Below are 23,520 nucleotides of genomic sequence, written 5' to 3'. Positions count from 1 at the left end.
CTTATATTAAACCTTCTAATAATTCGATTATAGGTTAGCATTTAATATCACTCTATATTTCTGTCACATTGCCATCTACGTTCCTGACATTATTTATTTATTCATGTTTAAAGATATTGTCAGAAAGTGCATTTTTTGTCTGTGGCTCTGTCACGTATTGCAGTAAACACGTGTAGCTTCTACACTATACCATTATATTTAAATTGTTATTGTTATCACCTTAACAACCGATATTTGGATTTATTCAACTGCATGCATATGCAATCACTATTTTAAACGAGTCATGCGCGCCCACATGGCATCGCAGCATTCGCATTTTGCAACACTGTTGATCTGTTGCCCATCACTACTTTTGATTTTGTTTTGCTCACACATTCTCTTGGGGAACAACGTGCCTGTAGATTTTTTTCTAATAATTAAATAGAAAAAATATTTAAAAAACATAAAATGCCTTCGAAAGTGAAGCCAAGACTTTCGCGCGGCGTGTTGGACATGAAGTTCATGCAACGCACCAAAGCCAAAGTGGCTAAGGAAGACGATGACGAGCAAAGCCGCGCACTGTACTCCAATGAACTGAACCAAAAGATGCTCAATAGTAACTCAAATTTTATAATCGAGCCAAGCTATAGCATATGCGCCGGACTCATCGATGGTCGACTAAGTTTTCGTGGCATGAATCCGGAATTGGAGCGTTTAATGGAGCTGGAGCTGGCCGAAAAGCAGGGCAGAACGAGACCCGATCAGCCCAAAGATATCACCGACCAGGAGATGGCCGAAGCCTACTATGCGAATCAAGCGCCGGCCGCAAGCAAAACGATGAACAAAAAATTCGCAACGAAAAACGAGTTTAACAAGCGCAAATCCAATGACAATCCAAAATCGCAAAAAAAGCCGGAATTCAAAAAGCCGCGCCAGGACGACGACGACGATGATGATTCATAGACTATCATATTCTTTATAACATATGACATAGGAGTTTAGCTTTTAGATATATTGTACAATAAATTTGATCAGCTGCTTTCGGTTGGCATCTGTTTAACGGCCTGCAGCGCGTAGCACAATTGTGTGGAGTTTATCCAGCGCCAAGTGTTACGCCAAAAGTCGTAGGTGCTGCCATTGACGAGCACCGTCTGACAATTCACTGCAAGTACAAGCATTAACGTTTAACTATATCCATTCAATATAACTTTCTTACTTGTGTCCAATATGCGCTGCACGTCCAGTGGCCCAATCATTTTGTCCCAGTGATGTGTTCCCTTTGGAGCTATATTCAGCACATACTCGCCCAGCACAACGCCGCCGAGCCACATGGGCAATGTTTTATTCATGGTGGTTATAAAAATGGAGCCGCCCGGCTTGAGTGTCTGTACGCAAGAGCTCAGCAGCGCCACCTTATCGTCGACATGCTCCAGGACTTCAGAAAGTATCAGCACATCATAGCACTCGCAATTTCCTTTGGCATGCTGATCAATTGGTTCCATTTTATACTCGACTCTATCACTGAGCTCGGGGCTGCAATTAGCTAAATGTACGCGTGCAGCCTTAATCAGCTCTTCGCCGAGATCTATGCCGGTTACGTGAGCGCCCAAACGAGCCAGCTGCTCGGTCAGCAGACCGGCGCCACAGCCAACATCCAAGATGCGTTGTCCACTTAAGACTTTTGTTGTGTTTATATAATGTGCCTTCACATTACCGCGCGCCACAATTCCATCGCGTATTAATGGTACCCTACATAACAGAAATTGTTCAGGTAAGTTAATTGCTTATGTGTTAAGTGGTTTATTTGCCTGATTTCGTTCATGGCATGCAGCGCTGCCATTTGACCAGTTTTATTCCACCAATCTGCGGCCAAACCGTCATGATGCTTCACCTCGCGCACCGTTTCCGCGGTCTGTTGCTTAAAGCCGCCGGTTGAAGTGGCATCCAAGCTGCTGTGTCTTGTTAGCGCGCCAAACAGTGACTGACCTAATCTACTGTTAAGATTTAAGATTTAGTTGCAATTAATATGAGTGTGTTCGACATACTTGCTGGGTTTAAGAAGGGTCAAATTTCGCAACATTGTAAATGCGTAAATTGTAAAATCAGCTGTTGTTTATTATGTTTTAGGCTTAGAAATGGGAAAATGTTGTCAATATATCGATAGCGAATGTTATCGATAACACATGTGGAACCTGCCTGACGATTAAAAAAGGCTATAAAAAAATCGACGCAGAACAGTATAAATAAAAAGCACAGCGTCGATTCATGGTATATTAATTTAGGATTATTTATTTAAAAAAAGTAATTTTATTTTGTTAACTGCAGGCAGATGTAAATTTGAGTGACGCTCTTGCCGCTAAAGCTTTTGCGGGCTAATCGATAAGTATCGAGATAAGAACAGTTATTTGGCATGCGTCACCATTTTAGTATTGCTTCATCGATGTTATGACAAAGAAATAAAGAATACGCTTAAACCAAAAATATATATTAAAAATAGTTAACTGTGCAAAATGTACAAAGAAGAACCGTTGCTCAATCATGAGGACGCCGTAAATGCGTCGGACAGAAATATGCAAAGAGGAAACGTTCATGCACTGCAAATGTTCCTTTTAACCACATTTCTGCTGCTGTTTTTAGCCGGCTCGATGTTTCATCCCAAGCCACTGATGCTCAGATCTCCGGCACATCAGCGTGACGATCAGCAATACGATTGCAATATAACGCTGGTTGAGTCAATCCCGATTGGCCTGAACTTTACACCCAACAGTCCGAAGTTCATGAGCACATTTGAGGCCTGGCAGCAACTGCTGGACAATAGTAAATCCACACTAGACATTGGATCCTACTACTGGTCACTGCGTAGTGAGGACACGGGTGCCAATGAGAGCAGCGCGCAGCCTGGGGAGCTGATTTTCCAGAAACTGTTGGACAATGCCATTGCCACATCTAAGATAAAAATACGTATTGCACAAAGCGAACCTTCGAGCGTTTCACCAAATCTGGACACACAATTACTGGCCAGTTATGGTGCTGCCGACGTGGTATCCCTTGATTTTTCCAAGTACCTGGGTGGTGGCATACTGCACACAAAACTCTGGATTGTGGATGGAGAGCACTTTTATTTGGGCAGTGCCAACATGGACTGGCGTGCGCTGACCCAAGTCAAGGAGCTCGGCGTCTTGGCTCAAAATTGTCCGCAATTAACCAGCGATTTGGCAAAGATCTTCAAGGCATACTGGTATCTGGGCAGCAATCCAGATGCACGCATACCATCCTCCTGGCCTTATGATTACGGAACCAAATACAATAAGGACCAGCCCATGTTGTTGAATGTGAACAAGATGTACCCAATGCAGGCCTTTGCAGCCAGTTCACCTCCCCCACTCTCGGCCTCGGGACGCACCCATGATCTGGATGCCATATTAACGACGATACATGGGGCTCTGAAATTCGTGCATATTGCTGTCATGGATTACTATCCCCTAATTGTGTTTGGACCCAAGATCCAGTACTGGTCGGCCATTGATAATGCGCTGCGCAGCGCGGCTGTGGAGCGCGGCGTGGCTGTTAAAATGCTTATTTCCTGGTGGAAGCATTCGGATGCCAGCCAGGATAACTATTTGCGCTCACTACAGGATCTGACCATGGCGCACCCTCATGTGAATATACAAATTGTGAGAGCCTAGCTAACAGGTTATATATATATTTATTCTAAACTAATTTCCCATCCTTTTGCAGCGCCGTTTTATTGTGCCCGCAGATGAGGCTCAAAAGCGCATACCCTACGGTCGCGTCAATCACAACAAGTATATGGTAACTGACAGAGTCGCGTATATCGGCACCTCCAATTGGTCTGGTGATTATTTCACAGACACTGCTGGCATTGGCCTGGTCCTAAAGGACACACAACCCGGCCTAACAGGCACCATACGCAACGATTTGGAGAATGTCTTTGACCGGGATTGGAACAGCACATATGCCCACTCATTCACTTAAGGCAATGCCTGGCATTTGCACTATTTTTTGACTGGCAAGCTTATCAATCTGACGTCATTTTATTTCATAGCTTTTCACCACATTTTGATAACAGTATTTCTTATGCTTTATATTTGCACATCATGCACAGTTTTAAACAAAGTACTGCGCTATTTTGTTATCTAAATATATAAACTGTTTCCTGAGGAATGCAAAATTGGATAACTAAATGTCCAATGTGCAACCCAAGCCGTAAAGAACTCTGGGACTGAAATTGTAAATTAAGACTCGATTCTCGGAAATTCTACACACTTGTGCGGGAAAGCCACAAAATAAGGTTGTATGGAATTTGTGTTTGTCATCCGATCGGTGCTGTTAAAAATACTCTTCGCATAATCCACCCTTCCTTCCTGCAAATGTGGGAAATTGACGGAAACAAATTGATTTCTTAAATGTGAAACATAAAACGGACAACGCCGGGTACTGTCTGCCTGATAGGAAAGCTGATAACAAAAATGTAAGAAAAAACACCCGGGTAATATAATCTATATATATATGTATATATATAATTCAAATACTCTTTCACGCTTGTCATAACTTTAACATAGTGCATAGTTGCCGCATTCCATGTTCAACTTGACGGACTGTGCTTTGAGATTAGCCACACACTTATTTCACATTATTGCCGCCGCGTCGCAGAAAATTGTTGCTGGCAATGCACTTTTCAACGATCACATTGATATCAGCCACGCAGCTCATGAGGCAGTCGTAGATCAGCAGTAAACAGCGCGCATCAATAGCTGCAAGAGAGGCAAGAATTAGGATATTTAGATATATATAATATAGAGCCCTGCGTAGGTTAATCAACTCTTCCAGCTAACGTTCTGGATCGATTGCAACGCAAGCATCTCGAGAATCCGAAACGGGTTTCGGTTTACTCGATGCAGGGCTCTAATATAATACTTCATCCCACCTGCATAGAGTATCTGTTCGCGTCGCAGCGGCCGATTCGCCCAGTTGGAGCACTGATTGGCCTTGTTCAGCTTCTTGCCCAGGCAGAGCATGGACAAATCGGTGAGTGCATCGCCGGCGCGATTCACGTTGCCGTAGGGCAGCTCAACGCCATGTCGCTTCTTTAGCTCCAGCCAAACGTTGCGCAGATCCAGATAATGATGCGGCATATGCAGACGCAGCTGGAGCGGCAGGGAACGCTGCAGCACCGACAAATCGTTAAGCATGGAGAAGCCCACCTTGAGAATGTTTGGATTGTTGAAGACGTTGGCGCCCAGGGCACGCCAGTGCTCCTCGTGCAGCGCCTGGCGGCTGGCCAGGCAATCAATTAGGTAGACATTGTGTGTGGTCGCTATTTGGAGCAAACAGAGCTGATTCTGTGCGCATACATTCTGCATCCATTCCGAGTCCATGTAGATGATTTGTTCGCGCTGCAAATGCTGCAGCATGCGTTCGAATGTGGCCGCCGTGTCCACAATCAGAAGGCACTCGTCCGGCAGATCCATGCCCAGGTACACTTCACAGGCCGTTGGCGTCGGCTCTACTGCACGGCACGGCGGCTCCACCTTTTGTGAGATTAGCGGTTTAATTTCTGGCGGACAATCCTCATGGCGCAGCTTAAATTCATTGTACCAGTATATGGCCTCCGATTCCAGTGGCCCATTGACTGCAGCCGCCGCCACATAGGCGACAAAATCCAAGCGCAGAGCATGGTCGTAGGCATGCACGCGCACCAGCTCCCTGAAGCTGGCCATATTGATGCGCGACTTTTCGTACTCGCGGTACAGGTAATGTAGGTAGCTGCAGGTCTTTGTGAATTTGTAGTTGGGCGTTATGGTGTCATCGAAGCCATATTTTTTGGCCAGCCGGGCCACAATCTTTGAGACGGGCCGATAGCTGAGCACATGATGCGATACCTTCAGATTTTTATAGCGACTGCAAGAGATTAAGGCATGAGAATCAAGTATAGGATGGATTATGTTCTAAAAATGTGGCTGGGTTCACAAAAGCCAACCTCAAGGAAAGAACCACCGAACCAACAAAATGTACCTGAGTGTACTCTCGCACATCTCTATGACGGACTTGTCCTTGTGCAGGAGCGAGTCGAGAAATTTAACAAACGGCAGACGCTGATGCGTCGCCTGATCCAGGTACTCTTCGGCCAGCGGCAGTTTCTCCTGCGCAATCAATGGGAATGCCAATTCCAGCATATCAAACTGGTGAGTCAGCTGCAAATTGAGTGTCCACTGCGCGACCTCCTTGTAGTAGCCATTGTCGAGCATCTCGCGCAGCTTGGGCACGAGCAGTTCACGGATCTGTTGAATGCGATATGCCTGGACCATGGCATTGTTGAGCGTCGTCAGGCCCGTCGTCTTGACAAAGTGAAAGGCTATCATGCTGGTGTTGTCATCGCAATGCTCGCTCAGATGCGGCAAATCCGCCTGGAGCTTGCACACCGTGTCCAGCACAAAGTGTGAGAGGCTCTTGTTCTTCACATTGCTGCTGTCGGGGCAATTGGCAAAGATTTTGAGTGCCATCAGCATGGGATTCGGATGACGCATTAGCGCATTGATCAGATCCTGTCGCATATACGGCGACGATTTGCATTTGCTGTGCATGTTCCATTTCTCGCGAAATACATTGAAGAACTTTTGAAATTCTGTGTCCAAGGTGGCGTCAAAGTCGCCATTGATGCCCGCGCCTAAGGTGAAAGAAATTATATTTATATTTACACGAATCAATGTGGAGCTTCTAAGCCCACAAAAAACAATTCTTCGTACCCGTTGTAATGTCCTCGAGTCGTTTGATTTTCAAATGCGCGAACATGCATTCCAGCTCTTCGTCATCGGACTCCATGCCAGCCGGCATTGCATTATATCTATTAGCCATAATTTAGTTTCCTTTTTATTTTGTGGGCGCGCAGCCCCACACACAATGCACTTGCAAAATTGATAACCAAATTTCGTTCGCGGTGTAAAAACATATGTTTTTAACGCATTTAAGATCTTAACATTATGGTGAACTGTTAATAGCAGTGGGCGCTCATCAACTGCGCTGCTGCAGTCCTCTTTACCAAAAGTTCAAACAATTGGTTTTACCTATTTTTCTTTTTAAATATCCTGTAAAGTGATTGTAAGACCCTGTTGTCAAAACCATTTACTTAGTTTTGACAAGAATTGCCAAGTTGGCCTAATTTTGAATTTAACAGGCTGTTACCTTACAGAGCCGCTTAACATTATCGATTATTGACCTTAAGGTTCGATACTTACGTCAGACAGTTTGGTATCGATCCTTTTTTGGAAAGTTAAGTAGAAAATTAACTCGATAGATATGTCGATAGTATTGCCCGAACTAGTAAACTACTGCTCGCGGTGGTCAACGCGGCAGATTTAAATTTGAATTATTTACAAAGCTTAATGAATCTGTTAAAGCTTTCTTATAATTGACATGCACTTGCATCAATGAGCATATGTTAGTAATACTATTTTAATTATTAAACCAACTGAATAGTCAACAATTTTAATGAATGCAGTTTATTGTCACAACAGTCGAGAATATTTAAGCTTATTACATTTAATAAGCCTAAGTGCTGTACCTTAAGACTTTAATTACGATTCAATAGATTAAGCCCTTTAGCAAATGATTCATCACATTCCGTTACATAAACTTGATATTGTGACAACTGGAGGGCGTCATCAATTACAGCTAAGTTCCAGTTATAGACAAGACCTGGTAGCTGGCAGCACGTGTAGAATTGCAAACTGGACAGTCAAGATTTATGGCCAACAGCCAGTGGGTTTTCAAGTGCCAAGAACAGGTCGTTCAGAATTAGCATGCGGCAATATCAAGCTCAACACAAAAGGCATAATTTTTCTATATTAAACAATTGCAAGTGCTGGCTATCAAGGTCAACTGGCCCTGCTCCAGTTCAGCACATGTAACTCTCGCTTTTAACTGCAGAGTGTTGAGTTGGCAACCAGACAGGTTGAGTTCAATCGTGGGAGGTCGAGGCTGTGCTCGAAGCTGTGGCTAACACCGTTTTATTAGCAATCGGTTGATCTATATGTCCAAATGATTAATTGCACTGATGTAATCTAAATGGAGTTTTTCTTTATGTAAACATAAGTTTGCCCCGTGGCCACTGACCATTGATAAAAGTTGTTGATGAAATGGGAACGCTCTGGGAACGCGATAGTTCCAAGGGCAAATTTATTCCCAGGCCTGTCCATTCTTCTGTTCCCTATTTTATATAAAAATCGAACATTATAAGCATTTCCTGCTCTCTCTCCCAACTTTTATACATCTAGAGCACACAAAGTTTGAGTTTATTTAAAGTCATCGAAAACTAGCCCAGAAAATCGATAATTATCGATGACTAGCCCAAAAATTCGCCACAGAAACTTTCGTACAGTATTTATAGATTCAGACTACTTGACTTTTTCGAAACCTGAGCACGTTCCTCATGAAATAAATTTAAAAGGTAGAATGCGTTATATTTTATTTCATCTCAGATCGATAAATCGATAAATATCAATTTCAAGCAGTAGTTTTTTGGGCATTTTTCACCGAATATGCAAGCTAGAGGCATTGAGAATAGCAACCAGAAATGTATAGATGAATTTTACACATACCTTTATATTTGCTTTTTATGTATGTACTCCTCCTTGAACAGAAAACAGTTTATATACCAGAAATCTTTTCTTTTGCGACTGGCAAAAAAATGCCAAAAATACAGCGCTTAAACTGTTTGAGCATTTTAAGTGCAGACATTCTTAAAATTGCTTTTTCATGAGTAAAAAATTTATTTTGATTTTAAACATATTTATTTTGAAACAAAATTTTCATGTGCATGTGAGGATATCATTTGGTTAACAGATCGTAAGGAATAGAAGTACATAAAGAAGACCAGAATAAGTAGAGTAGGAGAGGAGCTGGCCAAAGCGCAGCTGCTGATAAGAGGCGAAGCCTGACTTAGATGGCAGTAAGATGTGCGTGGGATAGCCTTTTGGGAAATAAACAAAAAACAAAGGAAACTAAAAACGAATCGATGGCAAGGTCAAAGGCAGGGCTGTTGCAATTGTAATCCCAGAGTGTGATCTCTACCAAGTGCCTGGTGCGGGCTCCAGGTTGACGGAGGCGGCGCTCTGGACATGTCCGGGCAGCGGGGCGACATGCACGGCACCGCGCGTCTTGGCCACATACGAGGCGGGTGCAGCGGCAACGGCCACAACAGCGGGCGCCGGAGCCGCAACCACAACTGGAGCAGCATGGGCAATCGAATGGGCCGCTGACTGCACCAGAATGGGTCCAGCTGGGGCAATGGCAAGGGGCACAGCGGCGGGCACCGCGGAGGCGTGCACGGCCACGGAGCCGGCCACGGCCGGAGCGCCCAGCACCACGGCGGAGCCATGAGCGGAGGTCAGCAGCGGCACCACTGAGCCGTGGGCACCCCAGGCCAGAGCGAACAAGACTACGACAATGGCGAACTGCAAGTGGGATTCGGATTAAAATACGGCTCTTGTTGGGCCCAAAACGGCTCCTGCTTACCTTCATGTTGGCTTCTGTGATCGGCGAGACGCTTCAAACGTAACTAATTGACAGCTGCCCGTGGCCGTTGAGCTTTTATAGCGCCCATTCTGATCGGATCAGGCCAAAGCCAGTTCTCGGCCAATGCGGAAACTGGCCGGCTTTGCTCTGAAACAAACCCACGCCCCCCTCCTTGACCTTCAATTGCCAGCCCCCCTCGGCTTGGAGACACAATTGGCTACAGAGCGGTTGACAAGTTACAAGATAAACGCCAGCAGCCAGCAGCAAGAGACAACCGTCAAAGCAACCCATTTGATTCGGTCAATCAATTCGCCTATCAATCGAATCACATGGCTACCATGAAATAACAAATAAGAGCTCAGCAGCTGAGGCTGGCCGACTAGCAGATACCCTGTACCCTGTGATATACTCGCAACGAGAGGAAGCATGATTAAATCTTTAACAACCAGGCCGAATGTCGATATTTATTGATATCGATTAAAATTTTACAAGCTGTCGATATATATTAATCGTTATTTTATCGGTTGGCTTAAAAGTTCTTAAAAAATGTAGCCTCGTATAATAATAGTTATTAAAAACTTACGCTCTTATAATTTTTTAAAAACTAATCAACAGACCAATACAAATTCGGTATTAATCGATTTTAATGAGACGGGGGGCATAATCGTACATGAATGCATTTATGGCATCTAACTCTTGATCATTTCTGTCTAAAATTATGTTGATATCCGATATATTGGTAAACTTATCGATATAAGTATTTCATAAGAAATTTATCGATAATTGAAAGAACATTTCGCTCTGACGAACGATATAAAAATTGTATAGATTGTATATTGTATATACATACGCTGCCACGAAACTATAATGCCCTAGCTCACCTATTTTAAATGGGTATAACAATAATAACAACAAATCAATGCAATTGTTATAGTTGGCCACTTGGTATCTTATACTGGATATAGTTCACATTTCATCAGCATTTTTCAAAGTGTTTGCCCTGAAATTAAAATCGCCGACTAAAAGCATTTGTTATATTGCCATATAAATACCTATTTATATAGCTAATAATTACTCACAATATATCTTAAGAGACTTGGGTAAAGTGGGATACTTGGTTAGGTTAATGGAGAGCTTGACTAAGCTATAAGAAATATTTGCATAATAATTTGATAAGTGCACTTCGTGTTTTTGGATTCAATTAAATATTATTTACTTATTGTTCCGAATATGTGAATCAAATATGTGAATATTAATCGAAGCCATCTATTAAAATAATAAGTATAATCAATATTCATAATGTTCATAATGTTTTTCTTAATGTAATTTTTATTAATTACTCAAAACTTTATTATTAAGCATATTAAATCTTTTACGATTGTTCCTCAAATCGATAAATATCGATACCCAAACTGAGACATCCGCATGAGCTGTATATGATTTTCCGAAATAAATGTTGCCATCTTTTAAGTTCCCACCGTTTATAACCTATCGAGAGTCTATTTATATAAATATTCCAAATGTTCATAATGCTTTTTTTAAATCTGTTACGATTGTTACTCAAATCGATAAATATCGATACCCAAGCTTAGACATAAGCATTCAGTTTGTTGAATCAATCTTTTAAGCTCCCTTCGTTGAATACTTATCGAAAGTCTATTCAAACAATTTTCTGACAGAGAAATTTTGTTGTATAAATAATTGATTAGAAAACATGGTCATCTTTTGCAGATGTGTCAAACTAAATCTTCTGTTTACAGTAGAAGTAATACATACATACACACACAATTAAATATCACTCCTTAAATACATATATATATATATATATATATATATATATACATATTTATATATCTATATAGTTACATAATTATCTTAGACACTTAGTGCCAAGGGGCAAATGACATGGCTCGTCTGGTCTTTACAGAGAAGGAACAAAATTCCTACGATCCTAGGAAGTATAAGGTAAGAGTTCCTCAAATGTACAAGAACTTTAAGAATGGAATTTACCTATTCCCTATCTACCGATTCCAGGTAGTCCACAAGAATCACTGGCGTCAGGTTAGTCTGCGTTTGGCGCCCACGCAGAAAAAATGGTGGGAGGATCCAGATGTTATTGTTGCGTGAGTATTCACCATATAATATGAAGGGGTTGGGCATAATGTGTAGCGTTTGTGGCGTGCGGGCAATAACGTTAAAACTAATTGATTTTGAAAAAGAAACGTGATGTTTTTTGTTCGATTTTGGTCAAAATTTAGATTTTTATTTTGTTGATGCCAATCGATAGTACTGATCCTTACGAGCTCAAAATGGTATAAAATTCCAAAATCCGACATTATTTGTCCGAGATATGCCAAAAATTCATCAAAAAAGGTTGATTTTGAAAACGAGTTGGTTTTTGGTCAATCAATTTTTTTACCCATAGATATTGAATTTCTATGAATTCAATAGTACTGATCCTTACGAGATCAAAATGGTATAAAATTCCAAAATCTGACATTATTTGGCCGAGATATGCCAAAAAATCATCCAAAAAGGTTGATTTTGAAAACAAGCCGATTTTTGGTCTGTCATTTTGTTTTACCCATAGATATTGAATTTCTTTGAATGCCAATTAAAAGTAGGAATCCGTACGAATTAGAAAGGTATAACATTTCGAAATCAGACAATATTTACCGGAGATGTTAAAAAAATCATCGAAAAAGTTTTGATTTTTGACCCGACCCCGATTTTGAAAAAAAACGTGATGATTTGGAACGTCATATCTCCGCGCGGAGTTATGTCGTTTTGGAACGTCATATCTCCGCGCGGAGTTATGTCGTTTTGGAACGTCATATCTCCGCGCGGAGTTATGTCGTTTTGGAACGTCATATCTCCGCGCGGAGTTATGTCGTTTTGGAACGTCATATCTCCGCGCGGAGTTATGTCGTTTTGGAACGTCATATCTCCGCGCGGAGTTATGTCGTTTTGGAACGTCATATCTCCGCGCGGAGTTATGTCGTTTTGGAACGTCATATCTCCGCGCGGAGTTATGTCGTTTTGGAACGTCATATCTCCGCGCGGAGCTATGTCGTTTTGGAACGTCATATCTCCGCGCGGAGTTATGTCGTTTTGGAACGTCATATCTCCCCGCGGAGCTATTACCCGAGATATTAAAAAAAAAAAATCATCGAAAAGTTTCGATTTATGCACCGACTTCTTTTTTAAAAAAAACCCCTTGTCATTTTGTCGATTTGGGTAAAAATTTTGGAAAATCATCAAAAAAGGTTGATTTTGAAAACGAATCAGTTTTTTGTCAATCATTTTTTTGTAGCCCATTGATATTGAATTTCTTTAAATGCCATTTTATAGTAGGGATCAGTACGAATTTAAAAAGGTATAACACTTCAAAATCTGACACTATTTAGCCGAGATATGCCAAAAAATCAACAAACTAGGTTGATTTTGAAAACGAATCAGTTTTTTAAGTAACCCCTTGCTCTTTAATCGATTTTGGTCAAAATTTAGATTTTTATTTATTTGATGGCAATCGATAGTACTGATCCTTACGAGATCAAAATGGTATAAAATTCCAAAATCTGACATTATTTGGCCGAAATAAGCCAAAAATTCATCAAAAAAGGTTGATTTTGAAAACGAGACAGTTTTTTGTCAATCATTTTTTGTAGCCCATTGATATTGAATTTCTTTGAATGCCAAATTATAGTAGGGATCCGTAAGAGTTGAAAAATGTGTAATATTTCGAAATCAGACGATATTTACCGCAGATATTCAAGAAAAAACATCGAAAAGTTTTGATTTTTGACCCGACCCCGATTTTGAATAAAAACGTGATTGTAACCCCTTGCTTTTTGTTCGATTTTGGTCAAAATTTAGATTTTTATTTTTTTGATGCAAATCGATAGTACTGATCCTTAAGAGCTCAAAGTGGTATACAATTCCAAAATCTGACATTATTTGGCCGAAATATGCCAAAAATTCATCAAAAAAGGTTGATTTTGAAAACGAGACAGTTTTTTGTCAATCATTTTTTGTAGCCCATTGATATTGAATTTCTTTAAATGCCATTTTATAGTAGGGATCCGTACGAATTGAAAAAGGTGTAACATTTCGAAATCAGACGATATTTACCGCAGATTTTCAAGAAAAAACATCGAAAAAGATTTGATTTTTGACCCGAGCCCGTTTTTGAAAAAAAAAAGTGATGATTTGGAACGTCATATCTCCGCGCGGAGTTATGTCGTTTTGGAACGTCATATCTCCGCGCGGAGTTATGTCGTTTTGGAACGTTATATCTCCGCGCGGAGTTATGTCGTTTTGGAACGTCATATCTCCTCGCGGAGCTATTACCCGAGATATTAAAAAAAAAATCATCGAAAAGTTTCGATTTATGCACCGACCTCTATTTAGAAAAAAAAGCGTGATGTAGCCCCTTGTCATTTTGTCGATTTGGGTCAAAATTTTGGAAAATCATCAAAAAAGGTTGATTTTGAAAACGAATCAGTTTTTTGTCAATCATTTTTTGTAGCCCATTGATATTGAATTTCTTTAAATGCCATTTTATAGTAGGGATCAGTACGAATTTAAAAAGGTATAACACTTCAAAATCTGACACTATTTAGCCGAGATATGCCAAAAAATCAACAAACTAGGTTGATTTTGAAAACGAGTTGGTTTTTGGTCAATCATTTTTTTTTACCCATAGATATTGAATTTCTTTGAATGCCAATTTATAGTAGGGATCCGTACGAATTGAAAAAGGTGTAACATTTCGAAATCAGACGATATTTACCGCAGATATTCAAGAAAAAACATCGAAAAAGTTTTGATTTTTGACCCGACCCCGATTTTTGGTCGATTTTGGTCAAAATTCAGATTTTTATTTTGTTGATGCCAATCGATAGTACTGATCCTTACGAGCTCAAAATGGTATAAAATTCCAAAATCTGACATTATGTGGCCGAGATATGAAAAAAATTCATCAAAAAATGTTGATTTTGAAAACGAGTTGGTTTTTGGTCAATCAATTTTTTTACCCATAGATATTAAATTTCTTTGAATGCAAATTTATAGTAGGGATCCGTACGAATTGAAAAAGGTGTAACATTTCGAAATCAGACAATATTTACCGGAGATGTTAAAAAAATCATCGAAAAAGTTTTGATTTTTGACCCGAGCCCGTTTTTGAAAAAAAAAGTGATGTAACCCCTTGCTTTTTGTTCGATTTTGGTCAAAATTTAGATTTTTATTTTGTTGATGCCAATCGATAGTACTGATCCTGACGAGCTCAAAATGTTATAAAATTCCAAAATCTAACATTATTTGGACGAGATATGCCAAAAAATCATCAGATAAGGTTGATTTTGAAAACGAGCCGGTTTTTGGTCAATCATTTTGTTTTACTCATAGATATTGAATTTCGTTGAATGTCAATTAATAGTAGGGATCCGTACGAATTAAAAAAGGTGTAACATTTCGAAATCAGACGATATTTACCGCAGATATTCAAAAAAAAATCATGGAAAAAGTTTTGATTTTTGATCCGAGCCCGATTTTGAAAAAAAACGTGATGTAACCCCTTGCTTTTTGTTCGATTTTGGTCAAAATTTTGATTTTTATTTTGTTGATGCCAATCGATAGTACTGAACCTTACGAGCTCAAAATGGTATAAAATTCCAAAATCTAACATTATTTGGACGAGATATGCCAAAAAATCATCAAAAAAGGTTGATTTTGAAAACGCGCCGGTTTTTGGTCAATCATTTTTTTTTACCCATAGATATTGAATTTCGTTGAATGCCAATTAATAGTAGGGATCCGTACGAATTAAAAAAGGTGTAACATTTCGAAATCAGACAATATTTACCGGAGATGTTAAAAAAAAATCATCGAAAAAGTTTTGATTTTTGACCCGACCCCGATTTTGGAAAAAAATTCGCGGAGTTATGTCGTTATGGAACGTCATATCTCCGCGCGGAGTTATGTCGTTTTGGAACGTCATATCTCCGCGCGGAGTTATGTCGTTTTGGAACGTCATATCTCGGCGCGGAGTTATGTCGTTTTGGAACGTCATATCTCCGCGCGGAGTTATGTCGTTTTGGAACGTCATATCTCCCCGCGGAGCTATTACCCGAGATATTAAAAAAAAATCATCGAAAAGTTTCGATTTATGCACCGACCTCTATTTAAAAAAAAAAAGCGTGATGTAACCCCTTATCATTTTGTCGATTTGGGTCAAAATTTTGGAAAATCATCAAAAAAGGTTCATTTTGAAAACGAATCAGTTTTTTGTCAATCATTTTTTGTAGCCCATTGATATTGAATTTCTTTAAATGCCATTTTATAGTAGGGATCTGTACGAATTTGAAAAGGTATAAAATTCCAAAATCTGACATTATTTGGCCGAGATATGCCAAAAATTCATCAAAAAAGGTTGATTTTGAAAACATGTTGGTTTTTGGTCAATCATTTTTTTTACCCATAGATATTGAATTTCGTTGAATGCCAATTAATAGTAGGGATCCGTACGAATTAAAAAAGGTGTAACATTTCGAAATCAGACAATATTTACCGGAGATGTTAAAAAAAAATCATCGAAAAAGTTTCGATTTTTGACCCGACCCCGTTTTTGAAAAAAAAGTTATGTAACCCCTTGCTTTTTGGTCGATTTTGGTCAAAATTTAGATTTTTATTTTTTTTGTTGCCAATCGATAGTACTGATCCTTACGAGCTCAAAATGGTATAAAATTCCAAAATCTAACATTATTTGGACAAGATATGCCAAAAAATCATCCAAAACGGTTGATTTTGAAAACAAGCCGATTTTTGGTCTGTCATTTTGTTTTACCCATAGATATTGAATTTCTTTGAATGCCAATTAAAAGTAGGAATCCGTACGAATTAGAAAGGTATAACATTTCGAAATCAGACAATATTTACCGGAGATGTTAAAAAAATCATCGAAAAAGTTTTGATTTTTGACCCGACCCCGATTTTGAAAAAAAACGTGATGATTTGGAACGTCATATCTCCGCGCGGAGTTATGTCGTTTTGGAACGTCATGTCTCCGCGCGGAGTTATGTCGTTTTGGAACGTCATATCTCCGCGCGGAGCCATTACCCGAGATATTAAAAAAAAATATCATCGAAAAGTTTCGATTTATGCACCGACCTCTATTTTTTACAAAAAAAAGCGTGATGTAACCCCTTGTCATTTTTTCGATTTGGGTCAAAATTTTGGAAAATCATCAAAAAAGGTTGATTTTGAAAACGAGTTGGTTTTTGGTCAATCATTTTTTTTTACCCATAGATATTGAATTTCGTTGAATGCCAATTAATAGTAGGGATCCATGCGAATTAAAAAAGGTGTAACATTTCGAAATCAGACAATATTTACCGGAGATGTTAAAAAAAATCATCGAAAAAGTTTTGATTTTTGACCCGACCCCGATTTTGAAAAAAACGCGCGGAGTTATGTCGTTTTGGAACGTCATATCTCCGCTGGAGTTATGTCGTTTTGGAACGTCATATCTCCCCGCGGAGCTACTACCCGAGATATTAAAAAAAAAAATCATCGAAAAGTTTCGATTTATGCACCGACCTCTATTTAAAAAAAAAAAAGCGTGATGTAACCCCTTGTCATTTTGTCGATTTGGGTCAAAATTTTGGAAAATCATCAAAAAAGGTTGATTTTGAAAACGAATCAGTTTTTTGTCAATCATTTTTTGTAGCCCATTGATACTGAATTTCTTTAAATGCCAATTTATAGTAGGGATCCGTACGAATTGAAAAAGGTGTAACATTTCGAAATCAGACAATATTTACCGGAGATGTTAAAAAAAATCATCGAAAAAGTTTTGATTTTTGACCCGACCCCGATTTTGAAAAAAAACGTGATGATTTGGAACGTCATATCTCCGCGCGGAGTTATGTCGTTTTGGAACGTCATATCTCCGCGCGGAGTTATGTCGTTTTGGAACGTCATATCTCCGCGCGGAGTTATGTCGTTTTGGACCGTCATAATTCCGCGCGGAGTTATGTCGTTTTGGAACGTCATATCTCCACGCGGGGTTATGTCGTTTTAGAACGTCATATCTCCGCGCGGAGTTATGTCGTTTTAAAACGTCATATCTCCGCGCGGATTAATGTCGTTTTAAAACGTCATATCTCCGCGCGGAGTTATGTCGTTTTGGAACGTCATATCTCCCCGCGGAGCTATTACCCGAGATATTAAAAAAAAAATCATCGAAAAGTTTCGATTTATGCACCGACCTCTATTTTTAAAAAAAAGCGTGATGTAACCCTTTGTCATTTTTTCGATTTGGGTCAAAATTTTGGAAAATCATCAAAAAAGGTTGATTTTGAAAACGAGTTGGTTTTTGGTCAATCATTTTTTTTTACCCATAGATATTGAATTTCGTTGAATGCCAATTAATAGTAGGGATCCGTACGTATTAAAAAAGGTGTAACATTTCGAAATCAGACAATATTTACCGGAGATGTTAAAAAAAATCATCGAAAAAGTTTTGATTTTTGACCCGACCCCGATTTTGAAAAAAAACGCGCGGAGTTATGTCGTTTTGGAACGTCATATCTCCGCTGGAGCTATGTCGTTTTGGAACGTCATATCTCCGCTGGAGTTATGTTGTCATATCACCGCGCGGAGTTATGTCGTTTTGGAACGTCATATCTCCGCGCGGAGTTATATCGTTTTGGAACGTCATATCTCCGCGCGGAGTTATATCGTTTTGGAACGTCATATCTCCGCGCGGAGTTATGTCGTTTTGGAACGTCATATCTCCGCGCGGAGTTATGTCGTTTTGGAACGTCATATCTCCCCGCGGAGCCATTACCCGAGATATTAAAAAAAAAAATCATCGAAAAGTTTCGATTTATGCACCGACCTCTATTTTTTACAAAAAAAAGCGTGATGTAACCCCTTGTCATTTTTTCGATTTGGGTCAAAATTTTGGAAAATCATCAAAAAAGGTTGATTTTGAAAACGAGTTGGTTTTTGGTCAATCATTTTTTTTTACCCATAGATATTGAATTTCGTTGAATGCCAATTAATAGTAGGGATCCGTACGTATTAAAAAAGGTGTAACATTTCGAAATCAGACAATATTTACCGGAGATGTTAAAAAAATCATCGAAAAAGTTTTGATTTTTGACCCGACCCCGATTTTGAAAAAAAACGCGCGGAGTTATGTCGTTTTGGAACGTCATATCTCCGCGCGGAGTTATGTCGTTTTGGAACGTCATATCTCCCCGCGGAGCTATTACCCGAGATATTAAAAAAAAAATCATCGAAAAGTTTCGATTTATGCACCGACCTTTATTTTTAAAAAAAAGCGTGATGTAACCCTTTGTCATTTTGTCGATTTGGGTCAAAATTTTGGAAAATCATCAAAAAAGGTTGATTTTGAAAACGAATCAGTTTTTTGTCAATCATTTTTTGTAGCCCATTGATATTGAATTTCTTTAAATGCCATTTTATAGTAGGGATCCGTACGAATTCAAAAAGGTATAACATTTCAAAATCTGACACTATTTAGCCGAGATATGCAAAAAAATCAAAAAACTAGGTTGATTTTGAAAACGAATCAGTTTTTCAAGTAACCCCTTGCTTTTTAATCGATTTTGGTCAAAATTTAGATTTTTATTTTGTTGTTGCCAATCGATAGTACTGATCCTGACGAGCTCAAAATGGTATAAAATTCCAAAATCTGACATTATTTGGCCGAGATATGCAAAAAATTCATCAAAAAAGGTTGATTTTGAAAACGAGTTGGTTTTTGGTCAATCATTTTTTTTTACCCATAGATATTGAATTTCTTTGAATGCCAATTTATAGTAGTGATCCGTACGAATTGAAAAAGGTGTAACATTTCGAAATCAGACAATATTTACCGGAGATGTCAAAAAAATCATCGAAAAAGTTTTGATTTTTGACCCGACCCCGATTTTGAAAAAAAACGTGATGATTTGGAACGTCATATCTCCGCGCGGAGTTATGTCGTTTTGGAACGTCATATCTCCGCGCGGAGTTATGTCGTTTTGGAACGTCATATCTCCGCGCGGAGTTATGTCGTTTTGGAACGTCATATCTCCGCGCGGAGTTATGTCGTTTTGGACCGTCATATCTCCACGCGGGGTTATGTCGTTTTAGAACGTCATATCTCCGCGCGGAGTTATGTCGTTTTAAAACGTCATATCTCCGCGCGGATTAATGTCGTTTTAAAACGTCATATCTCCGCGCGGAGTTATGTCGTTTTGGAACGTCATATCTCCCCGCGGAGCTATTACCCGAGATATTAAAAAAAAAATCATCGAAAAGTTTCGATTTATGCACCGACCTCTATTTTTAAAAAAAAGCGTGATGTAACCCTTTGTCATTTTTTCGATTTGGGTCAAAATTTTGGAAAATCATCAAAAAAGGTTGATTTTGAAAACGAGTTGGTTTTTGGTCAATCATTTTTTTTTACCCATAGATATTGAATTTCGTTGAATGCCAATTAATAGTAGGGATCCGTACGTATTAAAAAAGGTGTAACATTTCGAAATCAGACAATATTTACCGGAGATGTTAAAAAAAATCATCGAAAAAGTTTTGATTTTTGACCCGACCCCGATTTTGAAAAAAAACGCGCGGAGTTATGTCGTTTTGGAACGTCATATCTCCGCTGGAGCTATGTCGTTTTGGAACGTCATATCTCCGCTGGAGTTATGTTGTCATATCACCGCGCGGAGTTATGTCGTTTTGGAACGTCATATCTCCGCGCGGAGTTATATCGTTTTGGAACGTCATATCTCCGCGCGGAGTTATATCGTTTTGGAACGTCATATCTCCGCGCGGAGTTATGTCGTTTTGGAACGTCATATCTCCGCGCGGAGTTATGTCGTTTTGGAACGTCATATCTCCCCGCGGAGCCATTACCCGAGATATTAAAAAAAAAAATCATCGAAAAGTTTCGATTTATGCACCGACCTCTATTTTTTACAAAAAAAAGCGTGATGTAACCCCTTGTCATTTTTTCGATTTGGGTCAAAATTTTGGAAAATCATCAAAAAAGGTTGATTTTGAAAACGAGTTGGTTTTTGGTCAATCATTTTTTTTTACCCATAGATATTGAATTTCGTTGAATGCCAATTAATAGTAGGGATCCGTACGTATTAAAAAAGGTGTAACATTTCGAAATCAGACAATATTTACCGGAGATGTTAAAAAAATCATCGAAAAAGTTTTGATTTTTGACCCGACCCCGATTTTGAAAAAAAACGCGCGGAGTTATGTCGTTTTGGAACGTCATATCTCCCCGCGGAGCTATTACCCGAGATATTAAAAAAAAAATCATCGAAAAGTTTCGATTTATGCACCGACCTTTATTTTTAAAAAAAAGCGTGATGTAACCCTTTGTCATTTTGTCGATTTGGGTCAAAATTTTGGAAAATCATCAAAAAAGGTTGATTTTGAAAACGAATCAGTTTTTTGTCAATCATTTTTTGTAGCCCATTGATATTGAATTTCTTTAAATGCCATTTTATAGTAGGGATCCGTACGAATTCAAAAAGGTATAACATTTCAAAATCTGACACTATTTAGCCGAGATATGCAAAAAAATCAAAAAACTAGGTTGATTTTGAAAACGAATCAGTTTTTCAAGTAACCCCTTGCTTTTTAATCGATTTTGGTCAAAATTTAGATTTTTATTTTGTTGTTGCCAATCGATAGTACTGATCCTGACGAGCTCAAAATGGTATAAAATTCCAAAATCTGACATTATTTGGCCGAGATATGCAAAAAATTCATCAAAAAAGGTTGATTTTGAAAACGAGTTGGTTTTTGGTCAATCATTTTTTTTTACCCATAGATATTGAATTTCTTTGAATGCCAATTTATAGTAGTGATCCGTACGAATTGAAAAAGGTGTAACATTTCGAAATCAGACAATATTTACCGGAGATGTCAAAAAAAATCATCGAAAAAGTTTTGATTTTTGATCCGACCCCGATTTTGAAAAAAAACGTGATGATTTGGAACGTCATATCTCCGCGCGGAGTTATGTCGTTTTGGAACGTCATGTCTCCGCGCGGAGTTATGTCGTTTTGGAACGTCATATCTCCGCGCGGAGCCATTACCCGAGATATTAAAAAAAAATATCATCGAAAAGTTTCGATTTATGCACCGACCTCTATTTTTTAAAAAAAAGCGTGATGTAACCCCTTGTCATTTTTTCGATTTGGGTCAAAATTTTGGAAAATCATCAAAAAAGGTTGATTTTGAAAACGAGTTGGTTTTTGGTCAATCATTTTTTTTTACCCATAGATATTGAATTTCGTTGAATGCCAATTAATAGTAGGGATCCGTACGTATTAAAAAAGGTGTAACATTTCGAAATCAGACAATATTTACCGGAGATGTTAAAAAAAATCATCGAAAAAGTTTTGATTTTTGACCCGACCCCGATTTTGAAAAAAAACGCGCGGAGTTATGTCGTTTTGGAACGTCATATCTCCGCTGGAGTTATGTCGTTTTGGAACGTCATATCTCCGCTGGAGTTATGTCGTTCTGGAACGTCATATCTCCGCGCGGAGTTATGTCGTTTTGGAACGTCATATCTCCGCGCGGAGTTATGTCGTTTTGGAACGTCATATCTCCCCGCGGAGCTATTACCCGAGATATTAAAAAAAAAAATCATCGAAAAGTTTCGATTTATGCACCGACCTCTATTTAAAAAAAAAAGCGTGATATAACCCCTTGTCATTTTGTCGATTTGGGTCAAAATTTTGGAAAATCATCAAAAAAATTTTGATGATTTTGAAAACGAATCAGTTTTTTGTCAATCATTGATACTGAATTTCTTTAAATGCCAATTTATAGTAGGGATCCGTACGAATTCAAAAAGGTATAACATTTCAAAATCTGACACTATTTAGTTGAGATATGCCAAAAAATCAACAAACTAGGTTGATTTTGAAAACGAATCAGTTTTTCAAGTAACCCCTTGCTTTTTAATCGATTTTGGTCAAAATTTAGATTTTTATTTTGTTGACGCCAATCGATAGTACTGATCCTGACGAGCTCAAAATGGTATAAAATTCCAAAATCTGACATTATTTTGCCGAGATATGCCAAAAATTCATTAAAAAAGGTTGATTTTGAAAACGAGTTGGTTTTTGGTCAATCATTTTGTTTTACCCATAAATATTGAATTTCTTTGAATGCCAATTAAAAGTAGGGATCCGTACGAATTGAAAAAGGTGTAACATTTCGAAATCAGACAATATTTACCGGAGATGTCAAAAAAAAATCATCGAAAAAGTTTTGATTTTTGACCCGACCCCGATTTTGAAAAAAAACGTGATGATTTGAAACGTCACATCTCCGCGCGGAGTTATGTCGTTTTGGAACGTCATATCTCCGCGCGGAGCCATTACCCGAGATATTAAAAAAAAATATCATCGAAAAGTTTCGATTTATGCATTGACCTCTATTTTTTAAAAAAAAGCGTGATGTAACCCCTTCTCATTTTTTCGATTTGGGTCAAAATTTTGGAAAATCATCAAAAAAAGTTGATTTTGAAAACGAATCAGTTTTTTGTCAATCATTTTTTGTAGCCCATTGATACTGAATTTCTTTAATTGCCAATTTATAGTAGGGATCCGTACGAATTCAAAAAGGTATAACATTTCAAAATCTGACACTATTTAGCTGAGATATGCCAAAAAATCAACAAACTAGGTTGATTTTGAAAACGAATCAGTTTTTCAAGTAACCCCTTGCTTTTTAATCGATTTTGGTCAAAATTTAGATTTTTATTTTGTTGACGCCAATCGATAGTACTGATCCTGACGAGCTCAAAATGGTATAAAATTCCAAAATCTGACATTATTTTGCCGAGATATGCCAAAAATTCATTAAAAAGGTTGATTTTGAAAACGAGTTGGTTTTTGGTCAATCATTTTGTTTTACCCATAAATATTGAATTTCTTTGAATGCCAATTAAAA

At 38.6% G+C, this 23,520-nt stretch overlaps 6 protein-coding genes across 8 annotated transcripts in view; 3 read left to right on the top strand and 3 right to left on the bottom strand.

Annotated features, from left to right (window-relative positions):
- Positions 1-356: 356 nt before the first annotated feature.
- Mpp6 (M-phase phosphoprotein 6) lies at positions 357-1,153 on the top strand. Its single transcript, XM_002059204.4, has one exon. The coding sequence runs from the start codon at positions 448-450 to the stop codon at positions 940-942; it is 495 nt and encodes a 164-aa protein (XP_002059240.1). The 5' UTR covers positions 357-447; the 3' UTR covers positions 943-1,153.
- Positions 930-2,160, bottom strand: Coq3 (ubiquinone biosynthesis protein COQ3, mitochondrial). Of its 2 annotated transcripts, none has more exons than XM_002059203.4 (4): positions 2,025-2,160; positions 1,788-1,973; positions 1,196-1,728; positions 930-1,141 (listed from the first exon to the last, which is right to left on the bottom strand). In XM_002059203.4, exons 1-4 carry the CDS (start codon positions 2,057-2,059, stop codon positions 1,011-1,013), a joined length of 885 nt encoding a protein of 294 aa, XP_002059239.2. In that variant the 5' UTR covers positions 2,060-2,160; the 3' UTR covers positions 930-1,010. The 2 variants fall into 2 exon arrangements, with proteins under 2 accessions (XP_002059239.2, XP_032294716.1); XM_032438825.2 differs by having other exon boundaries at positions 1,788-1,970; positions 2,025-2,134.
- Positions 2,161-2,356: 196 nt separating this feature from the next.
- On the top strand, positions 2,357-4,239 carry Pld3 (Phospholipase D family member 3). Its single transcript, XM_002059202.4, has 2 exons — positions 2,357-3,653; positions 3,718-4,239. Exons 1-2 carry the CDS (start codon positions 2,490-2,492, stop codon positions 3,973-3,975), a joined length of 1,422 nt encoding a protein of 473 aa, XP_002059238.1. The 5' UTR covers positions 2,357-2,489; the 3' UTR covers positions 3,976-4,239.
- Positions 4,240-4,493: 254 nt separating this feature from the next.
- Positions 4,494-7,092, bottom strand: Nbr (exonuclease mut-7 homolog). Its single transcript, XM_002059201.4, has 4 exons — positions 6,747-7,092; positions 6,016-6,667; positions 4,928-5,901; positions 4,494-4,754 (listed from the first exon to the last, which is right to left on the bottom strand). The coding sequence occupies exons 1-4, from the start codon at positions 6,853-6,855 to the stop codon at positions 4,624-4,626; spliced, it is 1,866 nt and encodes a 621-aa protein (XP_002059237.1). The 5' UTR covers positions 6,856-7,092; the 3' UTR covers positions 4,494-4,623.
- A 1,652-nt stretch (positions 7,093-8,744) lies between these two features.
- On the bottom strand, positions 8,745-9,612 carry LOC6635631 (adult cuticle protein 1). The gene is made up of 2 exons (XM_002059200.4): positions 9,514-9,612; positions 8,745-9,452 (listed from the first exon to the last, which is right to left on the bottom strand). The coding sequence occupies exons 1-2, from the start codon at positions 9,517-9,519 to the stop codon at positions 9,066-9,068; spliced, it is 393 nt and encodes a 130-aa protein (XP_002059236.1). The 5' UTR covers positions 9,520-9,612; the 3' UTR covers positions 8,745-9,065.
- Positions 9,613-11,287: 1,675 nt separating this feature from the next.
- The window catches only part of LOC6635630 (cilia- and flagella-associated protein 53), a 51,016-nt gene continuing 38,783 nt past the window's right edge, over positions 11,288-23,520 (top strand). The window contains exons 1-2 of one of the 2 annotated variants that reach the window (XM_002059199.4): positions 11,288-11,478; positions 11,548-11,636. In XM_002059199.4, the coding sequence (XP_002059235.1) occupies positions 11,419-11,478; positions 11,548-11,636 (149 nt within the window). In that variant the 5' untranslated portion in view covers positions 11,288-11,418. The remainder of the gene's footprint in view (positions 11,479-11,547; positions 11,637-23,520) is intronic. The other variant, XM_032438831.2, reaches the window with a different exon arrangement.

The sequence above is a fragment of the Drosophila virilis genome, chromosome 4, assembly GCF_030788295.1.
Source record: "Drosophila virilis strain 15010-1051.87 chromosome 4, Dvir_AGI_RSII-ME, whole genome shotgun sequence".
NCBI classification, from domain to species: Eukaryota; Metazoa; Arthropoda; class Insecta; order Diptera; family Drosophilidae; genus Drosophila; species Drosophila virilis.
Note: the sequence above shows the minus strand (reverse complement) of the source record. Positions and strands in the feature narration are given on the sequence as shown.